Source organism: Colobus angolensis, unplaced genomic scaffold (genome assembly GCF_000951035.1).
Source record: "Colobus angolensis palliatus isolate OR3802 unplaced genomic scaffold, Cang.pa_1.0 Scaffold58, whole genome shotgun sequence".
Taxonomy (NCBI): Eukaryota; Metazoa; Chordata; class Mammalia; order Primates; family Cercopithecidae; genus Colobus; species Colobus angolensis.
In genome coordinates this window covers 8744194-8766668 of record NW_012119376.1, presented here as the reverse complement: position 1 = coordinate 8766668, position 22475 = coordinate 8744194, and the positions used below count along the sequence as shown (strand labels likewise).

Sequence of the window (22475 nt, the reverse complement as noted above, 5' to 3'; positions counted from 1 at the left end):
AAAAAAAAAAAGAAAGAAAGAAAGAAAAGAAAAAGAAAACAACATTAACCTTCTTTGTCCATCTCCATCAGAGTTCTTGGGTGACCTGGTACATTGTCAATGAGCAGTAATATTTTGAAAGAAATTTTTTCTTCTAAGCAGTGGGTCTCAATAGTGGGCTTAAAATAGTCAGTACACCATGCTATAAACAGACGTGCTGTCATCCAGGCTTTGTTTTTCCACTGACAGAGCACACATAGAGTAGATTTAGCATAATTCTTAAGGGTCTTAGAATTTTCAGAATGGCAAATGAGCACTGACTTCAACTCCAAGTCAATGATTGCAATGACCCAGCTGTATTATCCCCTAACAAGAGATTCAGCCTATCCTTTGAAGCCAGGCATTGACTTTGACTCTCTGGTTATCAACATCCTAGATGGCATCTTCTTCCAACAGAAGGCTATTTCATCTCCATTGAAACTCTGTTGTTTAGTGTAGTCACCTTCATCAATTACCTTAGCAAGATCTGGATAACTTGCTGCAGCTTCCCCATCAGCACTTGCTGCTTCACTTTGTGCTTTTATATTACGGAGACAGTTTCTTTACTTAAATCTCATGACCATCCTCTACTAGTTTCAAACTTTTTTTCTGCAGTTCCCTCACCTCTCGGCCTTCCCCAAATTGAAGAGAGTTAGGGGTCCTTGTTCTGGATTAAGCTTTGGCTTAATGAACATGTGACTGGTTAGATCTTCTATCCAGACCACCCGAACCTTCTCTGTATCAGCATTCAGGATGTTTCGCTTTCTTATCGTTTGTGTGTTTACCAGGGTAGCACTCTTCGCTTCCTTTAAGAACTCTTCCTCTGCATTCACATCTTGGCTGTTTGGTGCAAGAGGCCTAGCTCTCAGCCTATCTAGGCTTTCAACATGCCTTCCCTCACTAGGCTTAATCATTTCTAGCTTCTGATTTAAAGTGAGAGGCATGTAATTCTTCACTTGAACACTTAGATTAGGGACCATTGTAAAGTTATTAGTTAACTTCATTTCAAAATTGTCATGTCTCAAAGAATAGGGAGGGCTGAGGAGAGGGAGACAGACAGAAATGGCTTGGTTGGTGGAGTAGTCAGAACACACACAATATTTGTTAAGTGGCTCATGCCTTGTAATCCCAGCACTTTGGGAAGCCGAGGTGGGAGGATCACCTGAGGTCAGTAGTTTGAGATCAGACTGGCCAATACGGCATCATGATAACAATGAAAAAGTTTGAAATATTGCAAGAATTACCAACATGTGACACAGAGATGAGAAGTAGGCACATGCTATTGGAAAAATGGCGCCAACAGACTTGCTTGATATAGGGTTGCCACAAACCTTCAATTTGTAAAAAAATGCAGTATCTGTGAAGCACAATAAAAGAAAGTATGTGCATACTAGACTCTGTATTAGGTGCTGGGGGCACAGTGTGAATCTGACAGACATATTCACTGCTTTCTGGAAGCTCTGTCTAGTTGAGGAGACAGACAATAAACAACGACTCAGCAAACACTTAATACACAATTTGCCTGGAGTAAGAAAGGGCCTAGAATCTGAGACTAGCTTGGTCTGGGGACATCCTTAGGGAAATGACAAATTGTTTTTTCTTTTTTTTGAGACACGGTCTCACTCTGCTGTACAGGCTAGAGTATAGTGCTACGATCATGGCTCACTGCAGTCTCGTCCTCCTTGGGCTCAGGGGATTCTCCCACCTCAGTCTCCGGAGTAGCTGAGACTACAGATGCACACCACCACACCTGGCTAATTTTTGTATTTTTTGTAGAGTCTCTGTTGCCAGGGCTGTTCTTGAACTCCCAGGCTCAAATGATCCTCCCACTCTGACCTCCCAAAGCACTAGAATTAGAGGCATAAGCCACCATGCCTGGCGAAGGAAATGACATTTAAACTGAAGGACAAGTAGGTGTTGACCAGGTAGAGTGAAGTGGAAAGAGGAGAAGCAGCAGAAGTACATACCAGGTAGAGGGAAGAGCTCCAAGCGAGACAGAATCTACTGTACCAGGACACAGATCCGCTGGCATATATATGTTCAATTATAGCAGCAAATAACATTTAATTTGAGGCTTTCTCCACCATAAGTGTTTATAGCACTTACTTCTGAGTGACTGGAGAACAAAATAAGACTAGCACAGAGAAACAAGAAGTACTGAAAGAAAAGATGGCTAATCATACTTAGAATAAGAAGTCTTGGTGCTGAAAATAAGTATGTGAAAATAAGCCTGCATAAAATAAGCCTGGATACATTTGGCATCCCCAGTGTAAGCATCCATAATCTCAACCACTGGCAGAAACCTGTCCACCAGCCTAGGACATTGCCATCAAGCAACTCACATACATGCACATGAGTGCACACGCACACCCCACATCAGAAGGAAAAAAAAAAACCCTGCAAAAAAAAAAAAAAATCCTTTTGAATTGGGTTTTAAAATGGCAGACGATCACTGCTATTGTTCCCTGATTAAGGCAGATCAGAGGTTTCCATTAATCCCAAGGAATAACAGGTATGCTCCCTTAATCATATTTAAAATAACACGTGAGGTGATTTGACATAATGGCAATTTATTTCCTTCATTTAACACAACAAAATTACAGGGTACTGCATGAGCAATCTACCTGGCAGCTAGGACTTCTGATCCACATGAGCAAACACAGAACAAGGACCAGTCACATACGCCTATGGTAGGAAAGTGACTGAAATGACACAAGAAAGGGGGGAGCCTTCCTAGAAATTTTCACTCACAAGCAAGTTAAAGAAAGAAATTAGATTAGGGAAAATATTCTATAAAAAGAGACTGGTTAAGGTCTGGCACAGATAAGCATGATGATCTTTCCACCAGGCCATTCTCCCAACAGAACATGTCAGTAGAAGTTATCAGAAAATGTGAGACATTTGGTTATAAATTACCAATATTATAATTGTCATATAATGAGCTCAAATTATTTTCCAGAGAATAAGGTAAGTGCTATGTATTCTCTCTAATACTCGCCATCACCTGTGAGCATGATTTTATTCATCTCATTTCACAGATGGGAATCTGAGGCTTAGAAAGTTTAAATATTAATAACAGTAATGTGCATACTTCCACATGTAGCACTTTTTCTATCACTTTTTTCTAAGCACTTTTTTTCACAGTTTCTCACACCAAATATAGCCTGGATTTCTAATAACTGTGGCAAACTTGGACCTGTGGCCACTCACTACTAGTGAACATGGTGAAACCTTCCTAGTAACCTGTTTTCCCACTATGTAAACTGATAACCCTGATAGTGGCTGGTTCTCAATTTCTATAGTTCTAAATTGGGGCTCAGAGACGACAACTGGTTTATAAGGGGGTAACTTCTCTTAAAGTTGCATTTTTACTTAGATCTTAAGCTACATTATTTGGGAAGTTTTTAAAAGGGGCTAATAGAGATTCCAACTCTCTTCCCTCCTGCCCAACTCCAAGACACCTCTTGGTCATGCACTCAGCTAATGACCTTGAAAGCAATCCTATTAGGAGTACAGAGGTGGCTCGAGCCTCTATACTGTTGTTCTCAATAATTATTTTAGAATGACAGATTCTGCTGAATCTTGGTATTTTAATATATTTTTACTACTTTATTAGGCCTGCAACTTTAACTTAGAATGAATCTAGTCTCCCAAACCATATATATTCAAGATCAAAACTGTTAAGATAATTTTTCTTGGTCTATATTCCTGAACGTCATTCCCACTCCACACTGGACCTGGGATTGTAAATTCTTTGGAATCCAGAAAGATTCTATGAGAATTTTCTTATTAACAAACCAATGCTGGGCAGATAGCCTGGAAAAATAAAACAAACAAACAAAAAAAAACCCCTTCATTTTACAGTTAGCGTAAATGTCAAATGGTGCTCTGGTAAATATTTCAAACTGCCTTATGTCCATCTGTGACACACTTTGGGCCTCTGCATCTGAGTCTGGGGTATAATGGGGCATGACTTATCTTCTGAATTGGCAAATCTAGAACATAAACTTAACATAACATATGGAAGGTGTAACATAAAGTGGGTTTTTCCTAAATGTCTAGATGATCTGAGAATTAAGATGGAGTCTCTCGGTAAAATCATTTTCATTGCAGTTAAGTTTCTGCTAAATGGAAAACATAGTCAAGGTGCCTGGAGCCACCTGGATAATTTCTGTAACAACAAATTAAAGTTGCTCTTGGAGACACACGGATGTTAATGGAAATGGACATTCAATTCAAACTCAGACTATAATCTTTTAATAAATAATATCTAAGAGTTATCAGCCAGGAGGCTCTAAGCAAATACTTAATTGTGTTTGGATCCTATGATTGGAGGAGTCAGCTCTTTTAGCTCCATCAATTATAGCTCTGGAAACAGGCACACAACGTTTTAGTCTTTCAGTTTTATACAGCAAGCAAATTACATTTTATATTGTACCTCACTATACAAAAACTTTGGATAATCAAACACGGGTTAAATCATGTTCCTCTTGTACACAGTAATGTATGTGGTAATTCTTACTTATATAACACAGAATGCCTAGGGAACAGCTGTATTCTTTTATTCAATAGTTAGAGAATCCAATGAGTACAAGACATACATTAGATGGTGTGATCCTTGCTCCATCCCCTATTATTTTTATATAAATATTTTGAATAAAATATTACATTTAAGATCTCTTCAGCAAATAAAAATTTATGCCAATCAATTTGACCTCAAGATTTCCTCCTCAAAATAAGGATCTTTGATACCGTTGTTCTAAAATATATTTTGGCCTCCCTAGCTGTTAAGTTTTACAGCTAAAACCATTTGCCTAGCCCTAAAATGCCACATATAAGGATACTGGGAAGACAATGGTGCAAGCCTTACAGAACAAAAGAGAAAAAGAAACAAGGAAATGTATGAGAATGATTCTATAGAGGCATTCACATTTCTTATTCTAAGACTCCTCTTGGAAAACAGAAAGATTCATGACTTAGAAAAGGACATTACAGTTGCTAGATCATCACCTATCCGATAGGAATATAAACGATAAACACTAGATTATATTGCATTTGGAAACCTTAACTGGAGGAAATTCTACCTTTATGGTGGAAAAGCCAAAAGAAGAGAAGTCACTGCAGGCTCCAGAAATACACATTTTAACCAAGTGGGGGTGGGGGAGTAGTACAGTTTCTCAGAACCACTGTGTTCTGATGTCAAGAAGAAGTTGTATTTCTTTACAATTTAATCTACGATTAGCTAACAAAAGGGACAGAAAGCATTATTAACCTTGATATTCACAAAGTGGTCAATTAATAGCACCTTATAGCTATATACCTTTGTTTTTCCACCAAAGAAAAATGAATAGCATGACAGAAAGAAACAAAACAGGGTTGGGTGCAGTGGCTCACTCCTGCAATCCCAGCACTTTGGGACATCAAGGTGTGGGGATCACCTGAGCCCAGGAGTTGGAGACCAGCCTAGGCAACAAAGCGAGACCCCCACCTCTACAAATTAAAAGAAAAAAAACGGCCAAGTGTGGTGGTGTGCACCTCTAGTTGCAAGCTACTTGGAAGGCTGAGGAGGATCACTTGAGCCCAGGAGTTCAAAGTTGCAGTGAGCCATAATCGTAGCACTGCACGTTAGCCTGAAAGATAGAGCAAGAGTTTGCCTCCCTCAAAAAAAAAAAAAAAAAAAGAGAAGAAGACAACAAAGAGATAATCTCTGGTATACTATTAGACAAATGCAGTTTGATGGAGAGCAATATGATTAATGTATCAAACGCAGAATTGTCTCTTTCCAAGTAGTTACCTTGAAAGGACAATTCTAATGCTATCAACATTTCTTAGAATTCCTATACTATGAAGACCTTCAGAATCTGTAAAAGTTATTTTAAGTGTTAAGTTTGCCTTTGTTTCATAATGTTCCATGTCCTCTGGAAGGTACAGGGTATAAAAAGGATGAGTCCTGGCCCTTACAACGCTTACAGTGTTTGTAGGAAGGAAGGGCATGGATGTGTGCATGGATGATTTCATTACACTGAAGTAAGTGTCAGGGCTGAAGTCAGTACAGGACTTATAGTGCCGAAGGAGCACAGCGAGGGGCTGCCCTTTGTGCCAGGAATGAGGAGGCTGGGAGCAAGAGAGGGTTTCCTGGGGATGGCACCCAAGGAAAGTCTGGAGAAGATGCCATGTGATCTGATTCTACAGAGTAAGTCAGAGTTATCCAAATGAGGAAGAAAGATGAGGAAAATGGACAGATGAGCATGAGTAGGACACAGAGGCATACAAGAACATGACGGAGCAGGCAAATGCAACAAGTACTTTGGTGCTGCTGGAGCACAAAGTGCAAAGAGTGGCAGGAAAGAGGATGGAGAGGGAAAAAGGGACCAGCTGGCAGGTAGTCTAGGTGCCATGCTAAGGGGCTTGGACTATTCATTAGGTCAGGGGTCACAAAAGCAATGACTACGGTAATGCAGATAACTGAGGCAGGCCATGTAATGCATATTCTAGAAGAGGGGCACTGGAGCACGCAGAACCTGTCTATAGCTATGGTGACAGCTGCTACTTCACTCCAGCTGATGACTGCTGGGAAGACGACAAGAGTGGCTGTGTCTTCCAGTTTTTCAAGGGAAGTTGAAATCCAGATTATCAAAAAATCAGTTTCTAAATGTTGACTCATAAACACCTGCAGGAGACAAATAAACATAGCTATAGACTAAATATGGCTCCAAGACTGCTAGTCAAGACCTCTGTTTCACTGAGGAGTTTATTTCTAATGCGCAGATATTCCCATTGGAAAGATGTCATAGAGGCATGCTATGGAGGATGGGTTGGAAAGAGGAAAGACTGAAAGCAGGAAGACCATGATCCACCTAGAGAGTGATGAGTCTTTCGTCTTTTGAGGGAGATGATAATTTTGATAAAATCAAGTAAAAGTCATTTAGAGTCAAGTCTCATGAGTAAATTTAGTATTAGAGCTGCACATCAAATTTTATATAAAAACAAGACAGGAGTATAAAGTCAATCAGATGACTGCTTTAGGCAGTTCACAGAATGGGTCAGGAGACCATTACAAAGCAGAAGTTGTAAAATATATTGTGTGATAGTCATGAAGCCTCTACAAGTGTCTATCTGCAGGTAAACATTGTGTGGATGTCTAGCTTCTATAATGACATTTAAAAGATGCTTTGCCCATTACTCTATGCTCCCGCCTTTAATGTCTGAGGTCTTCAACCTCAGCCAGACATTTGGGATGGGATAGGAGTCTATATCCCTTTAACGCTCTGTTTCAGATTAAAATCTTGAGGCCAATGTCTTCACAGTTGGCACATACTTAACATTTCCACCACCGTCATCCTCTTCCTTTCCTGACTTCAATTTATACTCTTGCATTATTTGTACATATTTTTCTTCCTGCACTTCTGTGAGCAGAAACCATGTCAATTATCTTTGCATTACTTCCAAAAAACCCCAGCAGAGCAATATGCCACAGAGTGAGCATTTAACAAATGCTGGTTTAGGAGGAAAACGTCTTATTACTTAATAATCACTGTGCTCAGCAAAATTCACCATAAGGCACGTTTGCCTTGAGACCTATCCAAGGGCATTTAGTTACTGCAGCACCTAAACAGTCTCTCCTAAGCCAGTCCTGAAGTCAGCATTACAAGGAAGCTTGAGGTTCTGAGGTATAAGAGTATCAGCATAAGCCCAGCTCGCTCCCAGTGACTATTTAATTACTATGGTAATAACAGTCAGGTATGTAAAACATTACACTCCTACTGATTACATGGAAGAGTAATCACTTCTTCAAGAATTATCTAGTCTACCATCTAAACAAACTATTTCCACCCCACCAAATAACTATGAAGCCACCACAGAAACCCAGATGGTAATCTCCACGTTCACTCTTACTGAGTTATTTGATGTTTGCCCAACAGTATGGTACCTGAAAAGATGGTACTCATCATTAGCCAGGATAATCCTGAATGGAAACATTCAACTCATCAAATTTAGATGGTAAACTTCTTTACTACCAGTAAAAAAAAAAAAAAAAAAAAAAAAAAAAAAGATACTAAGCATGAAAACCAGGTTTGGATACCAGGTTTGGGTATGGTTGGCAGATTAGGCCATGGGGTGGGAAAAGTTTCTGATTGTGTATCATAATAGTCACACACAAAATATAATCTGTATGTCCTCTTGCTATGATGCTTTGGGAATAATTGATATAGAAAATAAGAGATGGCCAAGCACAGTGACTCATGCCTGTAATCCCAGCCCTTTGGGAAGCCAAGATGGGAGGATCACTTGAAGACAGAAGTTCAAGATCACCTGGGCAACACAGCAAGATCCCATCCCTACAAAAACCTTTTTAAAAAATTACTTGGGTGTGGTGGCATGTGCCTGTAATTCCAGCTATTAAGGAGGTTGAGGCAGGAGGATCACTTGAGCCCAGGAGTTGGAGGCTGCAGTGAGCTATGATCGTGCCATTGGACTCCAGCTTGGGTAACAGGGCAAGACCCTGTCTCTAAAGAAAAAAATAAAAATAAAAAGGAGAAAAAAATAGTCCATTAAAAGGTGCAACAAACGATACAGGCAACTAGTGACTGGTAATAATAATAATAATCAGAACAGTGCAACATTTAAGTGGAAAAGGAAAAATGAAATTACTACACATCCAGTTTTCTGTGTTCTAATGCAGTAAAGAGGCTGTCTGCTCCTTGATGTTCTTCTTAATAACCACATTCATTTCAGGACCCAACCATATCCAACACCGGGAAGCAGTAAGGACGAACAAACCAGAGAAGACACAAATTCAGAACGTAACAGCTCTACAGACTAGAACTGTGTTGTCCAATAAGGTAGTCACATGTGGCTATTTAACTAAAATTTTGTTTCTCAGTTGCACTAGCTGTATTTCAAGCTCTGCAGCTGTGGCTAATGGCTATTGTATTAGACAGTGCATATACAGAACATTTCCATCATTTTCCATGGAACAAAGCTGGACTACAAAGTGAATATTCCTATTGTTAAGATGGACCCAATGAAAAATTCAGTCAAAGCCAATAATTTTATTCATTGAGCATAATTAGAGATACCCAGGGTTATCTGGTTATTTTATTGAATGTGTCATAGAGACAACTGATGATCCACAGAAAGTTTGGACATCCTTATCAGCACAGGATTGTTTTTCTCAGTCTTCCTCCAATACCCACCTTTGCCCTCCCCACCACTGTGGGTAGGGATAGAAAGAAAAATGGTAGGGGATCAGAAACTCCCTGATTAAGTCTCTTTTATCCAAGAAGCTACATAAATTGCCAAAAATAAATAGGTTTTTAGAAGCATCTTCTTTCCTCCCCTTTCTCTTCCTTTTTTAAAAAATACTAAAAGGCAACTGAACAAAAACAACAACAGGAGACAGGAAGAGGTATTCAAGAAAATTATTAAGAAGAGGACAGGGCGTGGTGGCTCACGTCTATAATCCCAGCACTTTGGGAGGCCGAGGTGGGAGGATCACAAGGTCAGGAGTTTGAGACCAGCCTGTCCAATAATGGCGAAACCCCATCTCTACTAAAAATACAAAAAAAATTAGCTGGGCGTGGTAGCGGGTGCCTGTAATCCCAGCTACTCGGGAGGCTGAGGCAGGAGAATTGCTTGAACCTGGGAGGCAGAGGTTGCAGTGAGCTCAGATTGCGCCACTGCACTCCAGCCTGGGCAACAGAGCAAGACTCCATCTCAAAAAGAAAAGAAAATTATTAAGAATAAAATGGATGGTTATCTTAAGTTACTGTCCAAGACATGCAAGGAAAAGTACCACAAATCAAGAATGTTTCCAAAAATACCCCATGGGAACAATTCAACAAATCCACATTAATTTTAAAAGTTACCAACTTTTCAGAGGCAAAATGATTTGCCGCTAAAAATTTAAAGTCCTGAGTTTTCATCCAGAGCAACACACTCTGGTTCAACGATCTAATTCACAGGCAAATAAAAGAATCACATTAAGTCACCTTCCAGTCATAGCATCATTTGAATTCTGAGGTCATTTGGTTCTCAGACAGGAGCCAGGTCTGATAGTAAATAAAAGTCAACTACAGTAGTAAGATTCTACTTATTATTCTACTTTACTGTGTACAGTCTCATAAAAATGAAGTAATATGCTTTTGGATTTAATGTAGACAGTTTCAGTTATATTTAAGAAAAGCAAAGAAAGATTCATTCAAGAACCAGGAAAAAGAAAACCAGGAGTCCTCAGACACTGGATTCCATTTAACACTCTTCACTTTATCATTGCTTAAATACTTGCTTTCTACTTTGTGATGCTACCTCTCTGCCTCACAGAAGAAAATTTGATATCTCAGTGACAGAATAATTTAAGTGCAAGCTAAAATTTAATCAGCACATAAAAGCAAGAAAACTCATAACCCATCTGTTTAAGAACAGCTTATATATTTTGGGGAAGGGGAAGCAAGACTTAGGATGCTGGAAAACATAAAACAAAGGCCTTAAAACCCCTTTTTCAAAAAAGCCTGATGTTGCTGTCTCTGGCTGATAATTACAGCCCTGGGAGGGCAGCTGTGAGACAATGCTGATGATGATGCAGTACACAGGCCCTCAAGAAGCTGGCAAGCTGCTGCTACCTTTCATACCGTGAAAGAACAACACAAGGGTCAGACTTCCCTTTTCTGTACCCTGTGCGTTTCAACTGCCATACACGCATGCAGTGACAAAGTTATCATCAGAAGTTATACAACCTCATGATCTGCTCCCTGCTCCCTAGCTTCACCCTCCACATTCGCCCTCAATGTTTGCTGTGCCTCTCTTTACTCTCGGCATTTTAGTAGGCATTTTAGTATAGAAAGAGAAGTGACATTTTGACCCTTTGCCTAGAAAAGGTTGCACTCTTGAGTCACTTTAACTCATCCCTTTAAAGCAGAAACTCACTTCATAACCTAAGGAAGGTGGGGAGATGTTCGTTTAAACCTTGATAACTCAGTATTTTCTCCTCTTGATGAGGACAGAGTGACTGGTCACTGTTGAAGTGAGCATGGGAAAAATTAAAGATCTCTAGGCCAAGAAAGTAGCTTAAGTCAACAAAGGCAACTGATCTGAAATATACCAAATCTACAAAAACTGTTTCCCATTTCATGCATACACAGCCCTACAGAGGGTATAAACACTACCAGCAAACCGTGCTAGGAGGTCACAAGCACTCCCCGGAGCATGCACGAGCAGCACAGTTTATAAAACGTTCTATAGGCAGTGTGGGAGACAAGGGCTGGATCTGGCTCCGACCAAAGGATGGAGCTAATGCATACCTTTCGGTCTTCTGGAATTTCCATTCTTTTGCTGTTCGTCTTCCTCATTAATGGTGAATAAACCAAGGGGAATTGGCCTTGCATTGGTCTTCTTCAGTCTCTCGTGTCGGAGAGCTGTAGCTGATCCAGGCATACCGCTGCTACTTTTTTTTTTTTAATTATTATTATATTAAAAATATATGCTTATGTAATTGCAGCTCCCAGGAAGCTGCTAGTTCCTAAGCTGCCTGTTCATTTGAGCACTTGTAATAGATCCCCTATGGGTAAACAGTTTGCAAACAGCTGACAGACAGTACCAGCCACTTGGCAACTGAGGCCCTGCAGTTCCCCTCACCTAGCAGCAGCTTCCCCACCTCCCTACCAGCCCCCTCCCACTGACTCCCCGACAGGCACATGCGCTGGTGATTGCTGGGGCGCATGCATACACGCGCGCGCGCACACGCGCGCACACACACACACACACTTTCCAGAAAAGCCCTACTAAAGACACGCAGGGTCTGATGCCTCCCACCACTGCCTAACCTGTTCAATCAGCTTCTTCCTGCTGCAGCACTTTTTCCCAGTCTTCTCCCTGCTACCGCACAGCAAAATATTCAGCCCACAGCAGAGAGGGGAAAATATGATACGCTGCTGTTAACAGTTGCCCTGACAACCCTGACATATCCTAATCAAGGAGGGCGGAGAGCGGCTCCATCTCCCCAGCTGAGAAGGGGCAGCTTGCAGGATGCTGGGTTCTGGGAACTCACCAGCAGAGGGTTACTGCGTGAGGCCGCTGGGCAGCTCCCTCTTCCTCTCAGCAGCAGAGCAGCAGGATGGGAGGAGAAAGAGTTTTGCTTGCACAAGCAGCAGTAGACTCCTCAGTATGGAGAGAGAGGCCTGAGGAAGAAAAGCTTTTTCTTCTTTTCTGGGCCAGGTTGTCTATCCTAACAATGTTTGCAAGTCCCTGGATGAATGAAGGCATGGCTGGTATCCACAGAGCAGCTCCCTTTACTTTCCTGACATTCTTACCACCCCAGAGCATGTATAAAAACAGGGTTGGCAGCACCGGTCACGAGGGCCACCAGTGCCATGTCCCTGAAACCCTCCAGTGAAGACAGGCAAGGGAAAAATTATGCTGGCTCCCACCAGAGATCACAATGTGGAGTGTCTCCTGTGCAACTCAATTTTCAAGGACAGAACCTATACTCGGGAATTCTCCAAAGGAGAAAAACCTGCCTCTATTACACCCAGCACACCCCCTACCCTCAGTCCCCAACGCTCTGGGCAGTCACTACCAGTGGTGCTCAGCGATGCTCAACACTTGACCCAATTTTAGTTCTTTCTGGATCGTTTTCTTCAAAGCACAGAATCATGTGATTATTGTTTTCTCCTGAAATAAGCTATCTCACTTTAAGACTCTTCACTTCTAGACTGCTTAAAATGTATGCTGTCTCCAAAAAAAATTTACAATAAATGACATTAAAACATGCCAACTCCCAAATTAAGAAAAAAAATTTTTTGCTTTTGAGTTTTAATAAAAATCAAGTCTGCTTAGCAAGTCAAAAGCAATCCTCCCACTCCCAAATTACTCCCTTACTTTTTCTCAGTACTTAAACCTACTTATCCAAGAGAGGACCCAAGGGAGGCTAAGGCAAGTAAAATATCCTCTCTAAATCTCTTGTGTGAAACAGTAACTTTGGACAAATCACTTAACTCTCTCGGTGCCTCCATTTTCTCTGTAAAATTGGGGTGATGACTATCATTTACCTTATGGGATTAGGGTGAGGATTAAATGAGTGTGGTGCCAGCAACTTGAAGTGCTTAATAAATACCAACTATTATTATACTTTATAATAGTTTGCTGTAACTAGTCCATTTTTTGCTTTGTAATTATTTTCAAGGTGTTTCCAGTTCAACTATCAACGCTATCAGGAAGCACTTCTTTGTATCTACTCTTACTGTCCAGCATGGTGCTGGGGGATGTACTAAATGGCAAGCAAACACATGCTGAAAAAAATAAATGAATCTTCAGAACTTTTTCCCTCCACAGGCTGGTGGATTTAATTAAGTTCACATGTATTTATTAGATCTCTGGTGTGAAGAAACGTAGAAAATTTCAGTTTTAGAGTTTATTTTAAATTGTGTCAATCTGTGCAGTGGGTCTTTGGAATAAAAGAGAATGGAGTTTTGGAGCTGAATGGGCCTGAGAAACAAGGGAGTTAGCATCATTTTACATGCGAGGAAGCCAAATCTCATGAAGTGAATGAAATTTCTTTCCTAGGTCAAATGTTAGTTGGCGCCAAGTCTACAATTAAAATTTAGACCACCTTCCTCCTAGTCCAGTGCTTCTCCTGATGACAAATGCTTGACCCAGATGTTTTTGAATCCTAGATCTCTCTCCAACTTACGTGGAGATGGAAGGAAAGGGAGGAGGCATGCCTCCAATATTCAAGATCTTATTAAGAAATAAAAAAAGAATACAAATTGTAAATGTAACATACTTCCATAATTTTCTATATTTATAAACTTTTATTCTTGAATGAGACATTTGTTATTTCCTATTATTTTTCTTTAATCAGATGATCAATTAAGATAGGTGTAATACACATCAATATCATACTATTTGTGAAATGAAAATAGTTTCAAATCCACATTAACTTCTTCCCTCTACTTCAAGAGAATCAGGTCAGTATGTACAATAGCAAAAGCATAACAAAACAAAAAAGCAAAAGAATAACAAAAAAACCCACATATAAAATAAGCATACTTGAAACTACCTTTTGGTAAAGAAAATGAAAATCTATGTCTTAAGCAAATGACTAATTTCATTTAGAAATGTTTGTCACCCAAATACAGCTTACACTTTCCAAATAAAGCTAGCTGCTGCTCTAATAACTAACAGATCATCTCCACCAAGTCAAGATGCTCCTATTCTGCTGTCTTGTAAATCCTGACTCCAACATCAACTAGCTGCATCACTGTCACAAAAAAGCAAACACCACAGGATCAAATAATAACAATAAAGGATTTTCTTCCTCCCCTTATAAAGGACACATTTTTCACTTAAGACTAAATTCATTTGAGATTAGTTTCTTAAATGTTCACACCCAAACTTTAATGGATATAGGGTTAGCTCTTGGGGAATTCCAGGAATACTGTGGCTTGGCCCCTGTAGGGATGTGAGTACCATCTTCTCCCAATTCCCTTTTACGTTCTGATCCAAAACAAAGGCAAATACGGAAAGGGGTATGGTGAGACCTTAAATTTAAATATCCGCCAAAGTAAAATAAACACTACTCTGAATTCCTGAACTCTTTCGAGACGGAGTCTCGCTGTTGCCAGGCTGGAGGGCAGTGGCACAATCTCGGCTCACTGCAACCTCTGCCTCCTGGGTTCAAGTGATTCTCCTGCCTCAGCCTCCTGAGTAGCTGTGATTACAGGCATCTACCACCAAGCCCGGCTAATTTTTTTTTTTGTATTTTTAGTAGAGATGGGGTTTCACGATGTTAGCCAGGCTGGTCTTTGACTCCTGACCTCAGGTGATCCACCTACCTCGGCCTCTCAAAGTGCTGGGATTATAGGTATGAGCCACCTCGCCCAGCCCCCTGAACTCTTCTCCAGCACTAAGGAGCATTTTCAATTAGATGTGGTACAAGTATCCTTGCACGTCACATGCAGATATAGAGGCTTTTAAATCAGTCCCCATGGGAAATGGGCATGCAGCCCTCCAATAGTCAGTCAGGTTTTGCAATTACTTTGTTTAAATCATTAAAGTGATAAATGTTGTATTAATAGAGACTTTGTACAAATTTGAGAGAAATGAGACACTGCCTTGTGCAACAGGGTTGATTTTACAACTAGATTGGCTTTACATTGCGTAAAAATATTCTGTGGTATAATTTTAAACTGTATTCACATGTATGGATAAAAACACTACCACTCAGCTACTATAATTAAAACAGTCCCACAGGCCCCTGAGCAACTGCAGGCTCCACCCACTTAGTCCACAATAAATTTATGTCTCTTTGTCCTCCTACCCTGGCTGGTTGGCATCTCTGGCCTATGTCCAACCTGTGAGTTGGATGAATATGAAACAGAGTCAAACTTGATGATCGTTGGGGAAGTAAGCTCATGAGTTGGGCCTAGCTGTCACAACGTTATATAAAAGACTACACATGCATACACAGACACACAGAGTCAGCTTTCTGTTCACATTTATGCTTCCTAGACTCCTGTGACCATAAAGTTGGAAAACAGTACACTCCATGAATGAATCCAAGAAATCTGCTTAACCAGTGAGAAACAAATCTAAAATTTCCCTTTCTAAAAGCCCAGTGAGCTTTACGAAAACATTATTGAAAGAAAAAAGAGCCTAATTTGTACTATTCAAGGGCTAGAGCTGAAAACAGAAAGTATTACTGCAGATTGAATGGTCTGTCACCAGTAAATTACAAGTTCCACATATGTATTATAGGTATGAGGGTCCAGAAGTTCCAAAATTCTATTCCACATTTCTACATTCGAGGAGATGGTTAATTCTTCAAAACTCCTGGACTTCAGTAATCTTTTAAGTATTTAATGCATCTCCCCAAGATAAATTGCAATTTATTTCTAGCAGGAGTTTTAACAATATTTTTACGCAACTTAAAACCTATGCGTGATTTTGAAAATGACAAAGCCAACACAGGTTGACATGGAATCAAACAACCACTAAGGAACAAAGGTTCCCATTTGGTTCTTTGCCACTCTACTCTTAAAGGGCGGCCTCAGAGTTTCCTAGAATTACGCCACTTACTGATGGCTTTTGTGACGATAAAGGCACAACATTCTGCCATCTTGCAGCATCATGCATAGCGTCAAAGAGGCTGGATAAAGAAATACTGCACAAAGAAGTATCAACCCTTTGAAAGGAAAAGGCAGATTTGCTTTGATCTTCTTTATTTGACCACTTTTTGTTAACAGGCATATAAGAAAAACAGTAAATACTGCCCTAGTAGTGGTGATGCCATCAGCCAGAAGTACCAGGTCCCTGTGGTGCCTTTTATAACATTTCTATAAATCTTCACTGCAAAACACTTTATGGCGCCTACAGAGTCCATTTTCCCACGTCTGCTCTATCATAAACAAATTTCAGACTCTAGGGATTCATTTATACAAATGTGAGGTGTGGATACTAAGCTTTAAAACCCTTTCCTAAACGTTAGGTGTGAAATGCCACATTAAACCTTAACCCAGTAGCACATATTAGAGTGCCTCTCAGCCCTCGTATTCATTACTCTCATTGATACTACTTCATTAATGTGCACCACATGAACTTCTGAATTACTTGACAAAAGTTAAATGTGCAAAGATATCCTCTCCTCTTACGATAATTAGGCTAAGAAATCCAGTTTTATAGATTTCAAATGAGGCAAAGAAATCAATCTCTGAGTTCAACAGAAGATTCATACAGATGCCTGGACTGTGTTTCTGTAAGTTACCTAATTCACCGAGGGGCTGTGAGCAGTTTAATTTAGTGTTTAGTTTTATTGTTGAGCCACACCATTAGAAAGATAAGAAAATGAAACTATGGTTCCTTGACTTGCTTTGCTTTAGGAGTAGTAAAATCATGTCAAAGATGCCAGATGGGGTGCTTTGGGGCATGCCATCAGAGGGGATACAGAGCCAAAAGGCATAATGTTTTCACCAAACAGAGGCAGTGGGGAGCCATTGAAGGGTATTGACAGCTAAATGTGTGATCCAGACAGGCCAGGATGAACTTGCAGTGAGAAAGAGAGACGGGACAGAGACTAGTTATGTAACTACTTCGTCCAAGTGGAGAAAAGGGATCAAATGGTGGCCATAGGGATAGACATAAAAACAGGAATATGAGAATCAATCATGTTTGTGTTTCTTAACAGACACCCCTCTAGCAGTGTGAAAAACTTATCCATAGGCTTGAACGTGAATACCAACCTCCTGCAATAGTCCAGCTGAAAGATGGAGAAGTGGGCAATGGAAAGAAAGGTAGTTAATGTTTTTATTAAAGATTAATATGACAACAAGTGCTTTATATCCATAGATAAAAGAAAGCTAAGAGATGGATAGACTAAGGTCCAAAATGATCTCAAAGAATGAAATAATGAGCTATACTTAGACAGGATACAGCCTATTCAGTTTATTCCTACTGAATAAGCTATATTCTTATTAATTCAGTAGGAATAAACAGGAACATCTCTTTTTATATTTAAAAAAAGTTAAAAACGAAGACCTACCCAAGCTGTACCAGAAACAAGGAGAGCACTTGGACAACAAGCTCATTAAACATCATCAGCGCACTGAGGAAGTAAAAACCCTAACAGTGTCACAGTGGAATCGGCAGACACCAGCATGCCTAATAGAAGACAAGCGTTCTCTGTTTTCTGGTCCTCATATCACATGGTACTCGCAAGATATTTGAAATAGGATGATAAATGAGAACACATTCAGAAGAGAGTGACCTAGGACTTATCATAAATATTCCAGGCCATAACATAGGAGACATAACATAGGAGAAAATAAGACAAGACTCCAGAGGAATAAAATAACAGAATTAAAGGTTAACATATGGAAGAATTTACACTTTTAGTGGAAGTGTAAATTTAGTTCTGGAAGAGAAAACTGATAACAGTGACTGGAAGTTACCAGAATGTAAAAAGTTATGTTTCTTGACATTGAAGATAGCTGTGCGTAAACACTGATCTGGGATGATGATGTTGAATTAATGCACTGTTCACAAGTTGGAATTTTTTTTTTTTTATCTCTAGAGCTTCTTCTGATCCTGAGACTCCATGACTTGATGCAAATGAAAAGTCAAGTTATGTAGCCAAGAGAGAACACTCAGGCAGAGGGAAAACGCAAGACTGAGATAAAGCCCTTTCCTTTGCTGTACCTGTGCATTTACTTACATGGCTTCATTTTGTAAGCAACTCTGCGTTTCATTATTTTACTTATTCAACTGATGGCCCAGAGGATTTAGCCTTAAATGCTAAATCACAGAAACAACTGAACTTCTTCACCAGGTGTTTGGGTTAGAAGAGGGCCACACTGGCCGGGCGCAGTGGCTCACACCTGTAATCCCAGCACTTTGGGAGGCCGAGGCAGGCGAATCACCAGGTCAGGAGATCGAGACCATCCTGACTAACATGGTGAAACCTCGTCTCTACTAAAAATACATTTTAAAAAATTAGCTGGGCGTGGTGGTAGGCGCCTGTAGTCCCAGCTACTTGGGAGACTGAGGCAGGAGAATGGCGTGAACCCAGGAGGCGGAGCTTGCAGTGAGCCGAGATTGCGTCACTGCACTCCAGCCTGGGTGACTGTGCGAGACTCCGTCTCAATAAAAAAAAAAAAAAAAAAGAAGAGGGCCACACTACTCTGATCTCTGCACCTGCAGCTTCCAGACTTCCCACATTCTCTCACCCACAATGTAATGAAAACCTACTGATACACACGCCTGTAATCCCAGCACTTTGGGAGGCCAAGGCGGGTGGATCACCTGACGTCGGGAGTTCAGGACCAGCCTGACCAACATGGAGAACCCCCATCTCTACTAAAAATACAAAATTAGCCGGGCATGGTGGCGCATGCCTGTAATCTCAGCTATTCGGGAGGCTAAGGCAGGAGAATCGCTTGAACCCAGGAAGCGGAGGTTGCAGTGAGCCGAGATCACGCCATTGCCCTCTAGCATGGGCAACAAGAGCCAAACTCCGTCTAAAACAACAACAGCAACAACAAAAACCTACTGATAAAGATGAACAAGAGAGTTTTCCCCTCAATGAGCCAATTTGTTATAGGTGGATCCCTATAGCTATGTGACTTGAGAGATGAAATCTGTAAGTTTGTGAATGAAGAACGATACTAAAGAACAGCAAACCAATTCAGTGTATGACTTTATGGGCATTTTAAGGATAGTGATACACTAAGTCTTTAGGACAGCAAAGCATTGGACAGGTGAAGAACATTCATTTCAGAATGTTTTAAGACTTTTCCTCAGTCCCATCTGTGTTAGTCTGCTTTGTGTTGCTATAAATACCTGAGACTGGATAATTTATAAAGAAATTTTAATTTGGCTCACAGTTCTGCTGACTGTACAAGGAGCACAGTGCTGGTACTTGCTTCTGTTGAGGGCTCAGGACGCTTACAGAAGGAGAAAGGGGAACAGGTGCGTCACATGGCAAGAGAGGGAACAAGAGAGACATCAGGCTCTTTTAAACAACCAGCTCTCACATGAGAACTCACTCATTACCATGAGAAGTGTACCAAGCCATTCATAAAATTGGCTCCCATGACCCAAACATATCCCACTAGGTCCACCTCCAACATTGGATGTCATATTTCAACATGAAACCATATCTAAACTGTATCACCGTCCTTTGCTACTTTGCCACTCTTTCCATTTCTTTCTCCTAAAACCTCCCGAAATTAAAAGACATCCATTTTTTTACTGCGAGTTTAATATCCTGTTTTTACCTTAAAAAATCAGGAAATATTAATTTTTAAATTTTATCTCTTAAATAATTAAAATGATTTGTATGATTCCAGGTAAAAACTGTTAATTTTCTTCCTGTGTGTCAGTGTATCAGTGAGGGTTCTTCCAGGGAAATAGAACCAATAGTATTTTTGGCTATTTCTCTGGAGAGAAATATATTGTATATAAAGACTTATTTTAAGGAATAATGGCTGCTGCCACTGTGGAGGCTGACAAGTGTGAAACGTGTGCAGCAGGTTGGCAGGCTCGAAACTCAAGCAGGATTTCCATGTCACAGCTTTAAGGCAGACTTCCTCCTCCTCCTTCCTTCCCAGGTCTTCACCTGATTGGGTTTGGCCCACCCATAGCCAGGATAATCCCCTTTACCTAAAGTCAACTGATTATAAATGTTAATCATAGTTACAAAATACCTTCCCAGCAACATCTGATGTTTGGGTACCAGAGCTGAGCCCAGCTGACACTTAAAATTACCTATCAGTCAGTGACCTCAGACAGATTAAGATACTACATTCCCACATTCAAGTCAACATGCTGCGAATAAAAGCATGCATTCAAAAGTCAAAGGTTTATGTATCAATGATCACAATCTTCATTGAATAGGATGGCTACTATTTACTCAGATAATTTTCCAATACCGTAATGCTCTATTAATATAATGTTCCTACAGTTGGGGTCAGGATATCTTAGACTTATTAAATCCCTCTTTATTTCACTAATGATCACCCTTTGAGAATCAAGTACTGGTGAGCTTAAAAGCGTTATCAAATAAACCCTTTTAATGAGAACTAAGCAGTCTGTTCATATGAACATTAAATGATTCAGAAAGTACAGATATATAGATTACAAAAAAATCCTTCTCTATTATAATGAAGTAACCCCACTTTCTCAATCAGTAGAAACTAAAGTATATAGATATGTACATGGGGGGTGGAGAGAGGGTTGGATAAAATGCTTTTCATGAGAAAAGTGTATGAAGGTTTGAGGCACTAAACTTTATTTTTTGGTTTATTTATTAACTGAAACCAACTGATACAGTTTGGATGTTTGTGTCCTCCAAATCTCATGTTGAAATGTAACCCCCAATGTTGGAGGTGGGTCCTGGTGGGAGATGACTGGATCATGGGGGTGCATCTTTCATGAACGGTTTAGCGCCATCCCCGTGGTGATGAGTAAGTTCTCCCTCAGTTAGTTCACATAAGGTCTGGTTGTTTAAAAGTCTGGGACCTTCCCTTACCCCACTCTCTTGCCATGTGAACGTGCCTGCTCCCGCTTCACCTTCCACAATGATTGTAGGCTTCCTGGGACCCTCAGCAGAAGCCCAGCAGATGTCAGTGCCATGCTTGTACAGCCTGCAAATCCCTGAGCCAATTAAACCTTTTTAAATTGCCTAGCCTCAGGTGTTTAAGTGACAGAAAAAAGGCCCAACACACCAATTCTGACGAAAGAAAAAAAATTACATACAATTCTCCAGCATAGTTCTGAAACCAACCTAGAGGAAGGAAGCACCTAAAAGAAATGCCAAATTATATAATTGTGGTAAGTTAGAGGCTTGGTACATTTTCCTTCAGTGAATGTCACACTGAGAATTGTCAGTAACCAACCAGAACACCAAAAGCCTTTAAGCTAAATTATAAAGATATAAGTATATTTAGGATTGAGTAACAAGCTTAGAAGCTCTTAAAATTTGTAACTGCTAAGCAAAAAATATTCCTAATGCATCAATAATTTTTTTAAAAAACATAAAGTATTAATTCCCAAGAAGTAGATGTTACTAGCAATCCAGTAAGATTTTTTTTGTTTTGTTTTTTTGGACAAATACATCTTCTCTTAGGCTTGACTGACCTAGAGTCATCAAGATTTTAGGGGGCTCTATATGAAAATATTAACATCTCAAAAAGATTAACAGGTTGGTAAGCACTCAGGAGACACCTACTTCATCTCTCAAACCCTTTCACTTTTCATATCCATAACCTAAACCCATGGATGGCAGCTTAGGAAGGATTATAATGACAAAGGAGCCTTTTGGCAAACTTCCTGAAACACCCCAAATGACCATTTTGCCTTTTTCATAAAGTGTAATGGCTATACTCCAGACACCTGCAATGTTGTAGTAAAAAAATCAAAATCATAATAAAAAATCTCTCCTTTCTCTTAAATTTTTTGCTGGAAATACTTCTAGCTGGCTCCTGTTTCCACAGGCATGAAGACACTTGCCCCTAAGTTCCTGAAATAAGCAGTAGCCATGTCCCTTTACTGCCCAGAGCCAGACTTTATCCAGCGCACTGGAAAAAGACCACGTTTATAACAAAGAGAGGGAGGTTTGTATAACAAAAGCTGTTTTGAAAATAACTGCAAATCTGCAAAGTGTTGAATGAACATGTTTCCAGATAGGGACATCTGTAATAGAAAGCAACACTGTGCTATGTAAGAAAAAATCAGCTTTGCAGATTGTACAAGGGGTTCAGAATGCCCAATTCACAGGTGTCTGAACTCCATATCCAGAGTCCTAATTCTGAACCTTCTGCCCCTTCCTTCTGACATTTCAAACATAGGCCTTCTCTCCTCCAAAGCCTTCTTGTTTTTTTTTTTTTTTTTTTTTTTTTTTGAGACGGAGTCTCACTCTGTCGCCCAGGCTGGAGTGCAGTGGCCGGATCTCAGCTCACTGCAAGCTC

The 22475-nt window shown here is 40.2% G+C and overlaps 1 protein-coding gene across 9 annotated transcripts in view; it reads right to left on the bottom strand.

Annotated features, from left to right (window-relative positions):
• The window catches only part of MAP7 (microtubule-associated protein 7), a 208449-nt gene that overhangs the window by 170443 nt on the left and 15531 nt on the right, over window positions 1-22475 (bottom strand). For 3 of the 9 annotated variants that reach the window (XM_011962088.1, XM_011962089.1, XM_011962093.1), the window contains exon 1: window positions 11319-12072. The exons of 3 other annotated variants lie outside the window; for them this stretch is intronic. In XM_011962088.1, coding sequence (XP_011817478.1) covers window positions 11319-11451 — 133 coding nt within the window. In that variant the 5' untranslated portion in view covers window positions 11452-12072. Of the gene's footprint in view, window positions 1-11318; window positions 12183-22475 lie in introns of those variants that run through there. 3 more of the 9 variants (XM_011962090.1, XM_011962098.1, XM_011962097.1) reach the window with 3 other exon arrangements.